The following is an 18,494-nucleotide window of genomic DNA, read 5'->3' on the forward strand; positions in this document are numbered from 1 at the left end:
GCTTTCCGGTCGGTATGGAGACTGCATTCCATACTCATTCTCGCTTTGTAGCCGGTTTCCTACATTTAACCATGGCCGCACATTAGGGGTGCTTGTGCCTAGAGCACTGCCTGAAAAACTGCTGCCAGGGAAACGATAGTCAGGGCCTTTTATTTCTGTAGTTTCTCTGCTCATTCTGCCCCCAGTCGCACCAAAAGCAAACGTGTCATATCCACTTTCGCCTACTACAGCCTTCCACTGTGCTGTAGTTTCCCCTGTGATCTGACGTTCTGCTATTGGACTGTTGACCTTGCCTTGGGGCCGGTCCTGTTCACCTCCAGTGAACGTAATGACCTCCTCAGTTTTATTAGACTGCTCCATTTCAACTGCCGTAGCCATCACTCATATGTCTGCATGTGACCTCAGTTAACCCTTTCTTTTGTCTGCATCAATTTCTCTAAAACTTCTTAGTTTTTCGCCCAGTGTTACTCTGTACCATTTATTCGCCTAAGTCAGAATATCATCCCACCGCTGCCACCAATGCGACAACTCTCTCTGTTTCTGGCCTTTGTGTCGTGAGTCGGGTTCGTACAGGGCTTTACACAGTGAGTATATCTTAACAGGAAAGTGGTAGCTGGCCTGAGTAATACTACACTGCTTAGAGGCCCCGTAAGGGATTCTGACTTAATGGTACCTGCCGGCGAAGTTCTGCTGGGGTTAACGGCCCAACCCAGGCCAATAAAACACTGGGAGTCGTGTATTACAGCTCTCTGCCATTCGGCTTATATTCTTTAATGGTTAAATACAGCATTCAACAGGAACTACAGCAACAGCTCACTGGAACTAAAGCAACAGCTTTACTGCTAAACTCTCTGCTCTCTAAACTCTCTGCTTACTTTACTCAGGATCGTACGTAGCTCCACTCAGCAGGGAATGAATGTCTGGAATGCCAAGTATGCCCACTGGAACTATTGACAGCTACGGAGTACTGGAACGAACTGTCTGTTAAGACAGTCTGGCAAGGCTACAGCAGCAACACCAGAGTTTACGGTGATACTCTGGGAACAGGAACGAGCAGCACACAGCCATTAACCAAGTCCTTAACTGGACTTACCCCTCTGCTTTGCTTAACAGGAACCTGGTCTCAGTGGGGTTGGCTGTCGGCACACTGGCCGCTGGATCAATGCTGAAGCCCCTCGAGGCTAAGTCAGCAGCTGCTCAGGATATCTGCAAGCCTTGCCGCCGAGACGTCTGAGATGTCTCGTACTCATACAGCAACTCCGTTCTATCAGCAACTCCGTCTATCTGCTTACAAAACTCTAAGTCCAGAGCTTAGAGATCTCTGCTACTACTGCTGGGCATAACAGCATCCTTCCCCTGTGCGTGGAGTAGCGCCCGATGCTAACTCAACAAAATCACACAAAACACTGGCTTAAGTATGACTTCTCCGCCAATCAGAAGCTACTTTTGCACACGGAGAAAGCCTTAAGCCAATGAAATACAACATTTTGCTCATTATGATCGCCTAATCTGTATATTAATATCCCTACTTAATATCATCTTAATACTAAAACTGCCACGTTGGCAAAAACAACTGTCAGAAGAAGTGATAAATTACTACACACTCTAAGACAAACAGACGCATTGGAATGCAGTCCAGTCATGTCATCGGATATGTCTACTGACCTCTTAAGTGCATGTACCAAGGACAGTAGCTACTCGTACTATAATTAAACGTAAACACAACAATTAAAAGACACTTAACTAATTAAGAAACCATTACAAAGACGTTTACACATCCAGAAACGTCACATATATATATATATATATATATATATATATATATATATATATATATATATATATATATATATATATATATATATATATATTTATCATACATGCTATGCCTGTATTGCCATTCTTCTATTGTTCAGACGGTACCGATATGGCCCATATTTTAACTAGTGAAAATACGAATTATATTTTCACTGTAACCGAACTACTTACAGCGACGCGGATGCGTGACCTTCACTGTATGCATGACCTTCGTTGATATATGTACATATAAAACAGCTGAGCGAATAAGACAAATGACAATCCGAAACGTCATTATGATTATGGTCAAAATTCTGTTGTTTGCAGTCACTTCATGGGCATTGCCCTTAGGCACAAGTACAGTTGTACCAAAAACATAAAACAAACGTATTGAAAATTTGTATAATTTGCCGACACCTGTCAATTCACGGCGGTCCCGTGGCGGTGCACGGTGCAGTGTTTTCGTGTCGTCTACGCTGCTGAATATTTACACAATGGAAGTATCATTACACGTAAAGATATCGGTTGACAGAGCATCATGATAGAATCGGTTTAAGACAAGTTTCCTGTTGATGAGCTTAAAGTATCTGGGCGGTGAATTACATCGTTTACAGTCGTAAATGAACCACGAAATACCAACCGCACTGAAAATACTCGCGACAGACAAAGCAAAGTTGAAGGTGCACATGATATTTCCGATTTGTACCTGTCAGTTCACAGGTCATGATCGTGTCTGATGGCACCGATGCGGTGCGGGTTTCAGATACAATGTGCCATCTAGGGAAAGTCAAACTTTCGCTTCGGTTGTTAAAGGAAGTTTAGTTCTATTTTGGCAAGCCAGGAAGGAAAATATACGAGCAGACGACGGAAATACCTTTGAAATGTACTTGTATTCGTACAGCAACAAAATCACGAACGAGTTTATACGACACTACAGCTTACAGTGTACTCACTTCATGTTTTCACTAATCCGCTTACTGAGATGGTAAATTCAGCATATTTGACGTCTGGGAACATGTATAATTCTTCGAGATAAACTGACTGGTACGGGTTTTATCCAGTGAATCCACTGTATGTGCATTCATAGATGTCGCAGAGCTGCTTGCTCTGTGCTCTCAGCTGTTCATACACGATAAGAGTTTGAGCGTGGCGCGAGTATTTGACCCGATTTTGGCGGCCTCATAACTTTCACGCAGGGATGAGGTTATGTATTAAAACACGAAAACACACCCATTTGTGGACTCCCGCCTATGTTTTACATCCACCGTCATTTTAAACTAAAAATAAATCTTCTTCAAATTATGAAAACCTGTGTCGACATCGTAATATTTAAATTGTTTGCTGTAAAAGTGCTCCATAAATCCTCCTTTGCAGTGGAATGGCCCAATAGCGGAATAATATCAAGAAGTGATACGGTTGTCATCACTCCTTAGCAACCAACTTTTTATAAGTACAGCCTTGAGGAAGCAAGGTCGATTTCAAGTTCATTTCGTTGCTAATTTCGGAGCGTCTGTAGGAAAACAGTCATAACCAAAGCATGCATGTATGATAAAGGGTTATTAGACGAAGTTAGGGCGATACCGCGTCGTATTCTCGTGATGTGTCCGTATTTTGACTCGTTGCTGCGCAACTCGTCAAAATACGTACACATCACTCGAATACGACGCGGTATCGCCCAACTTCGTCTAATAACCCCTAAATATATAATATAAACATACAATCTGCTCACTTCGTATTACGAAGTATTAATATCTGTTACCTAAGTTAGAGGAATCTTGCAAACTTCAGGCCGAATATATTCGATGTCCTTAGAAACTAGTACTGCAGTTATTTTGCATGATACCACAGCACAGGCTCAAAACATATTTAGGGTTGAAACTTTGTATTTATGATTAAATCATAAAATACCTCAGGCCATTAGATCTGAACTTCTTTAAGGCTTAACTTCGAACTTAAAAAAGCTGTGGTTTATGGATTGAAGGTAGAAATGTTAACAGTAGATGGTAATTGGGGCTCTGTAACTGATTCCGAATTCCCCGCTACATGAACAATAACTCAGCGCCACGGTTTGAGTCAAAACTTGGGTTGCCAAATAATATGCTTTCAAATTATTGAATAATTACACTCCCCCACTATTTCATTGACAAGGTTTTGTTTACAAAGTGCAAGGGGATACTATGGACAGCACTAACCAGTAGCCTCTTTGCGGCATATAACTCCATCATACTCCAAGTGGCATGGCTCGAAGTCAAACACAACAGTGAATGTGCTTGTTCTCATTATTAAAGGACACCCGACGCTCTCTTCATCTGGTCTTTCTGCATTATCATTCGATAGCAAATGAGTGATAGCAACTCTCCTGACGGTCAAGTATGGACTTACAACCTCCAACAAGAACAATTTGATAGATTCGGTGTTGGCATTAGCGACTTCGGCACCGTTTTCGTCGCACGTTCTCTCGATATCATCTTCATACATCGAGGTTTGTATAAACAACTTATAACATGACCCATCTTTCATATTCCAACCACTTTCACATGCTGAAACGAAGTGAAATCATAAAACTAAGTAAATGTTCCAGCTGAAAACATACAATTTGCTCCCTGCGATTCAAAACGGTTAGTATGAAAGCAGTTTTACTGAGAACTTGTGAAAGTTAGTTCTTTCATTCAGCGTACATAACGCACGACGACCTCTCTTGTGTCCATGAAAAGACATGTTCTGCAAATATCGAAGACTTACTTAACTGACCGGCGACAATTGTATCTTCTTCAGGAGTACTTTCACCTACAAAAGATAAACAAGTACTGCTGTTCATTTACTGCATCAACGTCGTCACTTGTAAATGTATAAGTTCGATAAAGTATACGTTTACGTCTCTGTTCTTACGGCATATATAATTGGCCAAACTGTCGAAGATAAGAGTTACCTTGCAAGATCTAACTAACCATTTACAATGTACGATAATGGTGTATACACAAAATTATCTGTGATCATCCTGCGAGATATCATTAGCTTTAGATGAAGTTTTTAGTAAGGACGGAAGTTCAATACCTCGATAAGTCGCTGGCATCTTACATATGTACTGTTTCATATTGTTATAAGCACATGCAACGTCATGCCAGTGGTTCACTGAATACAATTCTCGCAATTCGATAACAGCACAGTCTTCTAATGCGCCTCCTGATGGTTCGGTTACACTAAAAGCGAGAAAGAAAAAAAAATGAAGCATTGAAGTTTTTGAATCTAAATCGTAAGCGGTGTATATGTATACTGGTTAGATTTTATCCTAACTTCCGGTAAAATGATGACTGAAAATATACGAAAGCACGACAACTTAGGACGACAATGTGAGTGAACATACTCGAAGCTAGTTTCGAAGAAACTGATGGATTCTATGCCCTGCAAATGAAAACAACAGGTAGTCTCTCTGGCTTTTAAGTATTGTGAAGGAAGTAGTAACAAATACTCCCTGACTTGAGTGTGCCACATTTATACCATGATAAGGCTTTTGCTCGTCAGTCGTGTCTACAAACACCGCAAAAATTACATTTGTGTGTACTCACGCGCCATTGTTGTACCACCCCGCATAACTCATTGGACTGCCATCTGTCCATCGATATATACCTTCTTTGGCCGAATCTGTCAATCCTATAAGTCGAATAGAGCAACAATTCAAATTTTCTACATTCTATGTGTATGCAACACATTTAACAAAGGCTTCAATTAATATCTCACTCTGCATATTGCTGCTTTGTGCTGAGAACGTGGAGTGATGTCATATAATTCGAGATATCAAATCACCAGACTGAATACAAACATTATATTAAATTTTAGCAATAAAGCACACCTAGCGACGGTATGCCACGAGATTTTGACCAGTTCACGACATATACGCATGAACGATAGCTCGTGCACATGTGAAGTGAACTTGTCAAAATCTAGTGTGATTTATTGCTATTATATCATAACAGTATATTGAAATTCTGGCGTGGAATGTCAAAAACGGATTTTTGCTCAAGCTGAGAGCTCGCGCGTATGCCAGCCGTGGTACAAAGCCAATATACAACGGTTCGTTTTGCGTCTCGACCAATGAGATCGCTGTATTTGCGCCATCAATAGACTTGTATAAAATAATACACCATATGATATTATATGATGTGATAAGACATGATGCATAACGGATTGTAAGATGACACATGCTAATTCATTGTCGCAATTCGTCAGAACATGTCACATGACTAGAAAATAGATACGACTAGGCCTAATGGTTCGAAAAACTGGTATCAGAGGGAAATTTTCCGATTTCCCGTCTGCTGATTTGAAACGATTACGGATGATTAAAGCATGATGAACCACCGGGATGAGCAACTTATCTCAAGGTTTCATATTTCAACAGCACAAGAACTTGAAAAACTCATTGACAACACAGATTTGTGTGAAACCAAGGACTTTATACGGTACACTAAGGACGTTTTTGCTTCAACTTGTGAAGAGATTAGCACTACTATTATTGCTGTGAATCGCCCAGTTAACTTATTGTTTTAGTACCTATAAATCAAAGCATGATTAAAACAGTAACATAGAAGGGCATGAGCACGAGTTGTGTGTAACAAATAACGTGGTCTTTATTCAGGCAATAGTACGTAGCCCTTCGTGGCCTTACGTTAACAGAAACACATCGCTATACCCCTCGAGGAAAGGCGATGTGTTTCTTGGTCCCTCTGGGTAATAACCGAGCGCTATATAGCCCTCATGACAAGGTAAAAGGTATTCGATGCGATAGGATGTGATATGATATTGATATGACATATTATACGAGATGTAAATTAAATGTGAGATGACAAGATTCGATTTGACAGTACGTGGACGTGACGTAACGTGACAGTAGGTGACAAGACACGCACACTAAAATACGATTTGGTACGATACTATATCATATGACATGGCATGCCGTCAAGTGACGTATTGGTATGGCGTAATTTGGTGGTATATTTAAAGTCCTGTCGAATGAAATGCGATGGATCACCTCGCAATTTGCTTGACATGTTTCTGTCCCCCTCCACAACCATGCTCACCCTCAACTAGTGTTTGGCAGTGATTCGTTTAGATGTACATTCTAACATTGATGTGCCTACCGATGTAAACGCCAGAGTTGCCAGTGAACCAATCAGTCGTGAGTTTGTAGTGCAGAAAAACCATCTCATGATAACTCTTGATGCTGACTAGATGACCGCCATCATTGACACAGTCAGCTTCGGCTTCTGTCCATCGAAGATACTCCCTACTTTGTTTAAAACTGTAACAGTTTCTCTCGTAAAAGTCCCAATCATCACCGGTACAGTCATAATCTGCAAACAAATGTAACATTTTAGAATATCATTAACGTTATTCGTTATGGATACACCGGACTACGAACATTCAATGAAGAAAACAGCACATGATATGCTACTGACAACATCTGTAAATGATTGATGACTTTCTAAAGTTAAAACATATTGTATTCTTTACGTCGGGTAATATGTCACAACTATGAGCAGTATAACCGCAGCTTTTCTTCTTCATGATCAAAATGGCGAACTATTGTGTTGTGACAATTATATTAGGTGTATTAAATTTTATGAATCGTGTTTTTCCCGGAGAACGGATGGTTCACAGGTAACCAACGCCAAGAAAAATGTGTCCTATTTACAAAGACGACTTAAAAGTAACTTAAAAATGCTTATTTTAATATTTTTTTCATGTATATTCTCCTTGCTATTGTATTTGCTAGAATAGAATACCAGCTTTTGCGATATAATTAGCTCCAGGAAAAATGCACCTGCGAGACAATTTTTCGGACTCTCAAGTTTGTACAATACTTTGCATGTAACTAGCGGTGGAAAATCGTCTTAAAGCTTGGGAAATAAATAATTTTGTCAACATTTAGCTTTTATTGAACTCAAAACTCTTATTTTTCTCTATGGGTTAACAAAGTGGTGGTGGCTATTTTGAATTTCAGATATTGTTAAAGTTTTAGGTAATTTCTTTTTCTGGTGCCAAACCTGACACGACAGCCCCTTTATTTACATTCATGGTTTTAAAGATTCCGTGAGGAAACTTGTGCAAAAGGTTTTAAACTACAATTTCAGTTTGCACTATCTAAAAAGTCTCGGGTAGCTAGTGATCTTATTGTATTATTATTTTCATTTTGTCCTCTCTATAAATTTAGGGTTTTTTCCTACTCCAAAATTCATGTCTAATTACCTAGTGTTTAAATATTCAAGGAAAATTATGGGCACATGCATGCAATGTCCAATGTCATTCTTGAAAATTTAATTTTAGTTCCGACGTCCTATAACTAATTTGCCAGCAACATCTCATAGCGTTTGCAATAAGGCTGATAGTATCTGCTCCAACGCATTGTACGGAAAAGTAAATTGAAGCTTGAAGTGGAAAATGTTTGTTTCGAAATAGAGCAAATGTCGAAACCCTAAAAACTCATGTTAATATGATGTTCCTGCTATCATTTAAAGAATAAATGGCTTCTCAACACATAGAATGGGTAGACAATATCATATGCGATGTATACACAAATGCGCCTCAATAAGTGATCGGATCTTATACTCACCAGCACTATCAGTCAAAGTAAATCCGTCTGGGAGTTCAAAAGTTGACGAGTAGTATTCAACAGAAAATCCTCTACCACTGTCGATGGAATCGGATTCAAACTGAATCAGCAAATGGTTCTTACTTGAGCGTATGAGTTGAGGGGGTAGGCGACTGTTACAGTACAATCCGAACAACGGATGATGGCGAGCTCCCCCGTCGAAAACTTCCACGAAATCACTGACACATGAACCTGACGATATGATGTCGAAGTCGGTAAATGTTATTGCGATGTAATTGTTGGTAGAGGGCGCCACTATTACCCAGGAACACCTTAAATTTGCACCATAATTATTAGGGTAGTTGGGCGAGCTGATGAAACCTCGTTCGTAAGCACACACTTCAGGATTTTGGCATGTTTGCGCCCCACTGCCGCATCCGGTCAGCTCTGGAAGATATTTTGGAAAGCGTATGAAATACAGATTACAAAAGTTTTACTGAGCAATTTAAAATGAAATGTTAAATTCCACTGACATCAAATTTAAATGTATCAGCACCGGTCAATCAGACAATTTTTATAAGTTGCAGTCTTAATGGTCTTGATTGTAATATGCAAAATAAGATAAAGTATATATATATATATATATATATATATATATATATATATATATATATATATATATATATATATATATATTATATCACGTTGCGCTCATAATTACTATCTCTAAAAAACAAGGTTATTATTATACATCAATATGAGAAACCTATTAGGGGGGCCTACTAGGAAAAAAAACTATAATAAAGAAACGATACATCAGTAGTAAGACCTTCTTTTCCTCTGACATTTAATTATATGAAGAACTATAATGACTGCAAGAATGGCTTTGAATTGATCATCTTCTCGTAATGCTCATTACGTACTTACCAACCTCCTCGTACTCGGCCCTAAATCCGAGAGATTCTTCTTTCAACCATGTTTGAAATGTAACGAGAACGTCTGAGCTCTGTGACACCACATTTGGTCGGAAATTGCCACAGAGGGTCGCAATCCGGTTGCTCTCTATTGCTGTGCGGCCGTTGTATATTACTACCTTGTCAAGACAGCTGTCACTGACATAAAACTCAGGGAATGTTATTGAAACAAACTTATCACTTGCGACGGATATCAGCCACTGACATCGTGTGAAGGGTTGAAGCTGTCGTGAAAGGTTAAAGGTCGAAAATTGTCCTCTTGATGAGGACAGATATGCAGAATTTCCACAACCGGAGTCACACATTCCAAATCCACAATCTGTACAGGAATAATGTTGAAGGAAACTAATGTGAATGTCGGGAGTTGTCTCTTATATCATTACTAAGCGCTATTGTGAAACGCTTAATTAGTATGAATTTCTCTTAATGACATTCACGGTTCACTCTCAAAATAAAAAAAAGGAGCATGCCGATGCAACGAGTTTACTTAACACAATGTTTAAAATATCAATGTATGACATCAATCTTTCAAGGGAAAAACGGACAAGAACATTTGTGCTCTCCTCATAAAAAATCTTTATCTCGTTTCTTTAAAGGTAAATAACAAAAGCAAAGAAATTAGAGGAAAATAAAAGTACAGAAACCTTACGTTTGAATTGTGTTATACGACTTATATTTACATAAATGCCAAATATTTAGTTCTCAGTGGGTAATGTGAACATGCCTACACCACCATGCTATATTGACATTATTTGGTTCATAGGGAGGGGCGATGCAGTTGATCCTAATCTACAGGAAATTCAACCTCACATGCTATCATATCTTTCAATTTACTAGCGAATAACAGAATATTGGCAAATTCTTTCATTTTATTTCCTAATCGCAACTTTTTATTAAATATAACGGTTCAAAGGAAACGTAATAAAGCGAAATCATATATATGTATATATATATATATATATATATATATATATATATATATATATATATATATATATATATATATATATATATATATATATATATATATATATATGAATATCTACTCACCAGCTTCTTCATATATTGCTCCAAAGCCTAGAAAATCTGGCATGCCTGCCGTCAGCTTGTTTACGTTCATATATATCGAAATTTGGTTGGATATTGACAAAATCCAGAGCGAGTCAAGATGCCCACAATACGTCAAGGAGTTGCTGACGTCATCAATGACCATAGTGTCTAAACATTCGTTCTCAGTAGTGCGAAGGTTAAAAAACAAAAACTCCAATCTTTGAAAATAAAATAAACATCTTTCGTAATTCAAAGGGAAAATATGTACAATATTTTAAATATCCTATTTTTGGGTTAATTTTTTGTATCCAAACAAAATCTCTTAGGTCTTTTCATTGAGAAACAAACACAAACATTACAAAGATAAAAAATCTTAATGCATATTGCTATCAAAGCAGATGGCAGAAGTCAATTAAAGTACGATTCTACAGAATTTAGTACCGCTACTATGATAATGGAAAGACCACGACAAATGAATGTGCACTCTGCGCTGTCCCAATTTAAGTTAAAAAAGCTTGCCTGCATATTCATTAGCTTTTCCCTTTAATTAAGAAAGAATGAGTCTTTTCCAAAACCGTTTATAAATGAGATCATGTTTCAGCTCTGAATAATGTATTTCTTTATTAAATGTATTCATAGAGGTGAAATAAGTACACTACCATAGAGAAAATTGTTGCACAGAATTATCGGCGTCATACTTGTTTCAATATATGAGTGGTTTAGTTCTAGTACAATCAATGATAGGTTGCAAGCGGAGATCCATATAGGTATATCTTCTTGATGTAAACAACTGGATTATGCAAGAAAAACGAGGTGGAATTTAACACGTTAGAAAACAATATACAAAGGGTTACTATCACGACACAATTACCTTATATACTTGTCAGTACTGACTGTGATATGGTAATAACAAGATGAATTTGCGTTGTACCAGGGAGGATAACTTGAAGCTTGAATATATCCAAAAGCGGAGCTTAGATTGAAGTCACTCATGCCGGCTATGCTGGGATCCCATGTTGCGTTCTGTACAATACTGTTACACGCCTCGATCACATCTCCGCGGCTGGGTTCAAGGGAATGTGTTTCCTGGCTTAAGATGCTGCAGGTAGCTTTACGAGACATACACGAAATGTAAATTAGGAAACGAAATAGTTTAAAGTTGTCTGTGGGCTCGCCATATTCCGGTGAGTTGTGTTTGCATGCGGCACTACATGAACTGAGATAAAGGTCATAAGTCTAAAACTTAATTTACACATAACAATGACGTTCATTCTCTGAATCTTTATGAATTCTGCCAGTTCATTACTAGAGTAAGACGAATAGATGTGGGGCAAATGACATGTACATACCAATACAGACTTTTTCGTTAGCAGGATCCACGACTTGACCCTCTGGACAAGAGCAATAGTAACTTCCCGGTGTGTTGACGCAACTGTGAGAACAACCAGGATTCAGCAGACATTCATTCACATCTGAAAATCGAGTACAAACACGTGGCAATACGATATGAACGTGCTTGACATTTCTGGATTTGGGCGCTCATTTTGGTCACTCAAATTGCGACAGCCAATCAAACATCTCATGTCAAGATCCCAGGTGTGTGGTCATTACTTTTCGTTAGTGGAACTTTCATCATTTCATGTAAAATAGCCTAGTGTGTAATATAAACTGTTTTGACAAACCTACCTTTCTGACAAATCGAAGGATAAACACGCAACACGTTGAGGCAGTCATGTGGCTTCCACAGAAAAGAATCCTCCATGTCCATCAAAGTGCAGTAGTGTTTTTCATCGAGCAATTCAAAGTTTCTGTTATCTCCAAAAGAGTCAAATGTGATTGGGGTACCATCCCGCCACTGGAAATGGTGTTTTCCTGATTGCTTCGTCAAACCGATGTTATAATTTTTGTACGATGAGATCGTGAACAGAGCATAGTTTTCTTCGATGAACTTCTGCATTGACTCAGATTTTATTATCAGAGGTAAACTTCCTTCAAGAAAGATGACGTCACAGGCATCTTCTAGGTCACTATACACGGATCCAAGACAGTAACCATTATGGTACAAAACTTCACCACCACATGGGTTCTTTCCTGTATCGGCTGCAGTTGAAAAGAGTTAATAATTTTACGTTCGAACTATACACAAAGCACACGTGTTTTAATATTCTACTTCATTTGATGGCAACCTAAAAGTTACAGAAACCAAATCAACATGCCTGAAGCGCAGTGAACAATGCTACATTAGAACGTACGAGCTCTTGAGTAATTTTGTAAAGATCTGACTGGCGGAAAGGCCTATTATCGACAGCGATGAGGAGTGTGCAATATATGCAATGCCGAATTCAACAAACTACCAATTTTGATAAAATGATGTACGACTGGCAGTGATGATGTAAAAAATATTCAAATCCCGCGAGCTCTCGCAAAACGACAAAACAGTCTACTGTACTGTTTACACTGTGTTCTACATTAATGTTTAAACTATTCGAAAACAGAAGTTATATTCGCTAAGGTGATCAAGCAGCATCCTCTCAATGATTTCAGGATGTTTAGAATTCTAGGTGACGGTTCTCACCAGAAAGTCGACATCCAAGTACTTCTACCCGCATGCATATTTCCTGGTACCATGTGACCGGAGTGAAGCGAAGTATTCTCGAAAAGAACGGGTGGTCCAGATGGTGGGTTACAGGCGTGTTTTGGTCGAAGTTACCTTCAAACACCTGAAAAATGTTTATGCTATATTTTCTTTACATTTTGCAAATGGCTAAAGTGAATGACACTCTTCTTCAACGTTAGGGCTCATTGTTGCTCACGCATATAATCTAAATACGGCTAAATGTTATGGCTATAAACTTCGTAGATTAATATTATCTCGAGTCAACACAAAAGTGGTTAGGATAGACAACAGTTACAGAAAGAATACTGAAATAACGGCTGAAGACGGGGAATCTTGCGAGATTAACAGTTGCATTCTCAGGATGTAGTTTCTTCAGGTCTTAGTATGTCAACAAAACTCGTCAACTGTCTCTTCTGACCATGGCACTGTGCAATCACGAGGCCATAGTTCACTTTAAACGGTCGAAGACAAACTTTAAGTATTGAAAAAAGGGAAACATTTTGAGCTTTGATATCGGATATTAATTTAATGAGAAACGTTACTACTATGACATAAGATGAAAGGCAGTTTTTTTAACTATTGTGACCTATATGCAATTAATTCACCAATGCATAGATAAAATTGTTTTTAAAATTTCATTTCATAGGCTGCTTATTGCTATTTGATAATAGAAACCCCCTTGTTTGATCAAAGTGAAAGTAAGAACCGCTGCTTCTATAAAAAAATTAAGTTCAAACCTCATCATCACCATTGAAGTCCTTAAAAACTCTCCAATCGTCGCCCTCTCCGATGTAAACCAATTTATAGGACGTAACCCAGCACAGCTTGTTGTTGTCCCCAAGACCCTGCGTTACGCTTCCAGTTACAGACACTAGCTCTTGAAAGTCTATCTGTAACCACTGATCTGAATTCGCGTCTGGCTTGCTCACCCAACCGGCAGAAAAAACCGCATTTTCGCACTTAAATAGAATATCCTGTAACAGAGACGTACAAAACCGTCATTCCTTTTATCGAATGCAACTGATTTAAAGTCTTCCTTCTGCGATTTCTCACAACACTTACATAGATTCATATCCCGGACATTGTTATGTGGTGTGATTGTATTTATATTATATAAAGAGATGTGAATCAGCTTGAAACTATTTGTAAAATTGGTTTATGGCTATATTTGAATTATATAATGTGCATATTATTTTCAGGATGCACCCCGAACTTTGCGAAAGGCTTAAAGAGAATCTGGATCATATGCTCGTTGAATTAAATGACTAAACGCCATGTAATGAAGTTACTTGTCTGTATTCGATTACAATAATTACAATTTAGTTTTGTTTTGGTTTAAGAGGGTTTCCTGTAATAAAAGCATAGTTTTGACCACAGTCCCCTAAGTGTAACTATGGGACATAATTAAAACTGCAGTCAACATGTTAAATTCGGCAAATGTCATGTCTCGTCACTTGTGGGATTTAGCCAATCGAGAGGTTTTACTGTGATGACTTCGCAAGGTGATTGAGTACTGTACTTTGCCAGTTCGAATCTGATCGAGAATCTTCAGAATCGGCACATCTTACAATTGTAAATAGCTATAACTTTAAGACGTTTGGACGAACAACTTCATAAGACACATATTTAAAGCGTTCAGCAGAACACTTATCTTTTGTACCAACCAACATCGTTTCGTTTGCCCGACTATTATTATAGATTGTTATATCAGTCGGTCACCAGAACGCCATCTAGTCCTGTGCTAGTGCAATTGAAACGGGAGATTTCAGGATGTAAACGTGGGCATCGCCCTCATTGTCAGTCAAAATTTGTATGATTCCATTGTCTGCCACGAATACTCCAATTTCTTTTTGATTTCTTTATTGGCAGAGAAGTTGTGTAAAGAAAGAGAGAAGGAAATGGAGCATGGAATTACCTTTAACTCCTCACACATTTCTTTAGTTCCATTAATTGTTGGTTGAATATTTAGCCTTGCCCAGTGAGCACCATTGGAAGGGACCAGGACTGTTGATTCAGAGAGCTGAGTGAATGCAATTTCTCCAGATTCCATCCCCATCGCATCTGAACAAACTGCGTACGATAAAAATGATATAATGCAAGATCATAGAATCTTATATGATATAGTAAGTGTTGAAAATATTCATCGTAGATGCAATTATATGCAAGGAAACGCTAAAAGAGTACACAAGAAATTTCATTTCGGACCTACTTTCTTTCTAGGCCGATATTTATTTGTCCGTGTTGAAGTGACACATCTATTCACTGGATTAAGCATATGCAACTATATGAACCTATCACATACTCGTCACATATATTGGTGGCACTTAAGGTAATGCTAAAATGTGAGACATCAATGTTCAAAATTAGTGTTACAAGGTGTAACCCATGGAATGCCGAGTCGTAAAGTGTCATTTCATCGTTTGAAGACAAGTTGATTTTATTTTCATTCAAATGTTCTACATTTCCTTGATTTAGTAGGCTCAGACAGTAGTCAGATAAACATGGTATAAAACCTCGCTATAATTTGTTCATTACCCTTCTAAAGACATATTCACAGCTCCGTCGATATCTTAAACAGGGAAACTGGTGCAAGAATAGATTGCCAGAGTGATCGGTATAAGTATTAAATCCCCATTTTGATCTTAACATTGATTAAATAAAATCCCTGGTGGAATGTATTTGTCACCATTAGTCCTTTACTTCATATCACGTGGCTTTTAGTCTGATCAGTTATAAAAATAATTAAAAACCGGGTGATTTTAATTATCCCCTATGAGGATTTTAAGGTAAAGTACTACGAATTACGTCAAAATTAGGTCTTGGTGTCATGTTCTTGAAACTTGCACAAATATTCTTGGAAGTTGTGCAAGTGCAAACATGAAATAAAAAATGGGGGTCACCACGCTCGTTTCCATGGAAATGGACGTTAAAGTGGCGTCGTTAGAAATAAATAAAAATGATATAATTCACATAAACTAAAGAAAGCAATTATAAAACGCTAAGCAAATGAGTTAATTTTAATACATACAAAGATTTCAGATCCATATCTATCGAATGTATAGTTTTCATGATTTTTGTAAAGAAATGTTAACATAAGTATCGATTACAAAATGACCATATCGAAATTATATCAATACATAAATTTCGAACTTTCTTCCTGTCGCTTTGAATGGTGTCATTTTGACCACACTTGTCGAATAAAATCCCGGCATAATACTATTTAGTTTTAAAATTACTCTTTTAATAAAAGGGTGTCACCACGCTACTTTTTTTAATATCTCCAGGTGATTGGGTAATACGCCATGTAAATGGGAGAGAAATGTTAATTTTGCGCTCATATTGAATAAAAAACAGTTTCCTAGGGGTCAAAATATGACAAGGTTATAGGTCACATGTATTTCTAAGAGACTGTGTCAAAAAATTAGGTAAAAGCACAATTTCAACAATGACAAGTGTTGTTAAATACATGCGCTACAAAATAACCCATTTGCGGCAGGCTGGAGTTAAATCTGCGCAGAAACGTTCTAAAGCGCGTGCGTGTCCAAATTCGTCGCACTTTACCTTAAGTCTATGAAAGGGGGATTTATACGTTTTTAAGCTTTTAGTCTACAGCGGTAGATCTGAAATACAGTGAAAAGATACATAGAAATCTACAAATAAGAGTAAACAAGATATAGTTAGTACCTCGATAACGACATCCTATTAGCTCAGTTCTGAGGCCTATCCCATCATGCCATGTTAACGGATTGATTCTGAATAGGATAGCTTTCACTGGTTGCAGAAAGTCATTTCTGACGGGGGTGTTCTTGTCAAAGTTACCCATAAAAATCTGAAAGGGCCAATACAAAAACAAATGGACATATATGCAGCTTTGCTTCGAACTAGGGAATTCGCTATTAAATCCAGAAAGGTGATGACCAAAAGGTGAAATATGTGGTGATAAATTTAGAAAATTATTTTTTACCCTCGCTGCTTTGAAAGAAATATTCACGTGATAAAAAACTGAGAAAAGAGGCATGTGGTTAAATGTTCGGAGGGCATGCATGGTCCACATATATCTTAATATATCAAGTTTTTGAAGGCGAAGGAAATTGCATGTCTTCATTTTTAGAATGCAGAGACGCATAATGAACATGAGGGCAAAGATTTAACGGCTCGTTAAAGATAACAGTAAATCTAATGCCGTGTAAAAATACAAGAAATGTTGAAAGACCTTACTACCTGAGCGTGGTGGGGTTTTAATACTTGAATATTTTGTAAATATACCAATTCGTACCTTAGTCATGTTGTTTTCTTCATAAACCAGCCAGATTTTGTTGTCGGTCGAATAGAGTATTCTGTACGATGTTACCCAAAATGCATTGTCACGAGATCCCTGTGTAGCGATGGCAAGCACGGTATAGACGTCAATAAGATCTATGTGATACCACTGATCTGTGTCGTGGAATTCAGGGATCCAACCTATTGCTGGGGCTTCTAGAATGCGCATGCGTCCTTCACGGGCGCCAAACTTTCTGTCCAATGTAGTCGACCCGAACAGCTGATTGTCGTGCACTTTTCCGGTTGCTAGACCGACGCCTTCGCCACAAGCTTTACAGATATAAAAAATGTTCATCATTGGTTTCAGGAAAAAATTATTTACAGGTACCTTTGGTAGTCGCAGTTCCAAAACATTGCATACGGGTGAACAGATATAATGGCTTTGAGTTTAATACATAATCGACGCCTATGACTTTAGTAGCTTTTGACAAGTTATTGGTTAATTTTTTAACTGTACAATCATCAGTAATTTGCTGCATGGTTATATACCTAGGTTTGTTTATGGTAAAAATACCATGCCAATATAATCAAGTCAGCATTATCCATATAAATAATAAGATTTCGTTTCAGTACAATGTCATTTATCGATATCCCCTGCCTGTTTTTAACAATTATAACGACATTGCACCTTGTTCATTGACAAAACTTCACTTAACCAAGAATAAAAAACGTATACTTGATCCTCCAAAACCATAGAACTACCGAACGTTATCCCCGTCAAATATATTTGCAAAGATTCTTTATCTTTTTAGGCTTGATGTAGCAGGGCAGTATGAATTTAATCATTTACAGTTTGGGTTTATACATGATAGACGAAGTACTACTGCTGCAGCATCAGCAATCATGTCATCACATATTGTATCAAACGTGTCTCATATTTTTATGCATGTTCATTTGATGTAGGTGCATTTGATGCTGTTCGCCACGATATTGTGTATTTAATGCAATGGATGTTATCCCTTACCAATGCTGGATGATGATGGTGTATTGTTATAGGCGACTTAATGTACAAACGAAATTGGTCCCAGACTGAGTAAGCCAATTATGGTGTATCTGGCAACTTGTCAAGGAGCTTTATAATTACCTTTAACTTTCTGTGTGAAGACTTAGTCAATGAATTAGTATCCTGAGCTTTGGTGTCAACATA

The 18,494-nt window shown here is 37.9% G+C and overlaps 1 protein-coding gene across 1 annotated transcript in view; it reads right to left on the reverse strand.

The window, feature by feature from the left end:
- LOC139114412 (uncharacterized) overlaps positions 1-18,494 on the reverse strand; it is a 95,482-nt gene that overhangs the window by 24,449 nt on the left and 52,539 nt on the right. The window contains exons 15-30 of the mRNA XM_070676133.1: positions 17,304-17,617; positions 16,712-16,856; positions 14,943-15,097; positions 13,765-14,001; positions 12,986-13,130; positions 12,097-12,510; positions 11,760-11,882; positions 11,282-11,519; positions 10,411-10,628; positions 9,314-9,679; positions 8,408-8,833; positions 6,936-7,148; positions 5,364-5,448; positions 4,852-4,997; positions 4,540-4,584; positions 3,990-4,337 (exon numbers count right to left, since the gene is read on the reverse strand). Coding sequence (XP_070532234.1) covers positions 3,990-4,337; positions 4,540-4,584; positions 4,852-4,997; positions 5,364-5,448; positions 6,936-7,148; positions 8,408-8,833; positions 9,314-9,679; positions 10,411-10,628; positions 11,282-11,519; positions 11,760-11,882; positions 12,097-12,510; positions 12,986-13,130; positions 13,765-14,001; positions 14,943-15,097; positions 16,712-16,856; positions 17,304-17,617 — 3,618 coding nt within the window. The remainder of the gene's footprint in view (positions 1-3,989; positions 4,338-4,539; positions 4,585-4,851; positions 4,998-5,363; positions 5,449-6,935; positions 7,149-8,407; positions 8,834-9,313; positions 9,680-10,410; positions 10,629-11,281; positions 11,520-11,759; positions 11,883-12,096; positions 12,511-12,985; positions 13,131-13,764; positions 14,002-14,942; positions 15,098-16,711; positions 16,857-17,303; positions 17,618-18,494) is intronic.

Source organism: Ptychodera flava, chromosome 16 (assembly GCF_041260155.1).
Source record: "Ptychodera flava strain L36383 chromosome 16, AS_Pfla_20210202, whole genome shotgun sequence".
NCBI classification, from domain to species: domain Eukaryota; kingdom Metazoa; phylum Hemichordata; class Enteropneusta; family Ptychoderidae; genus Ptychodera; species Ptychodera flava.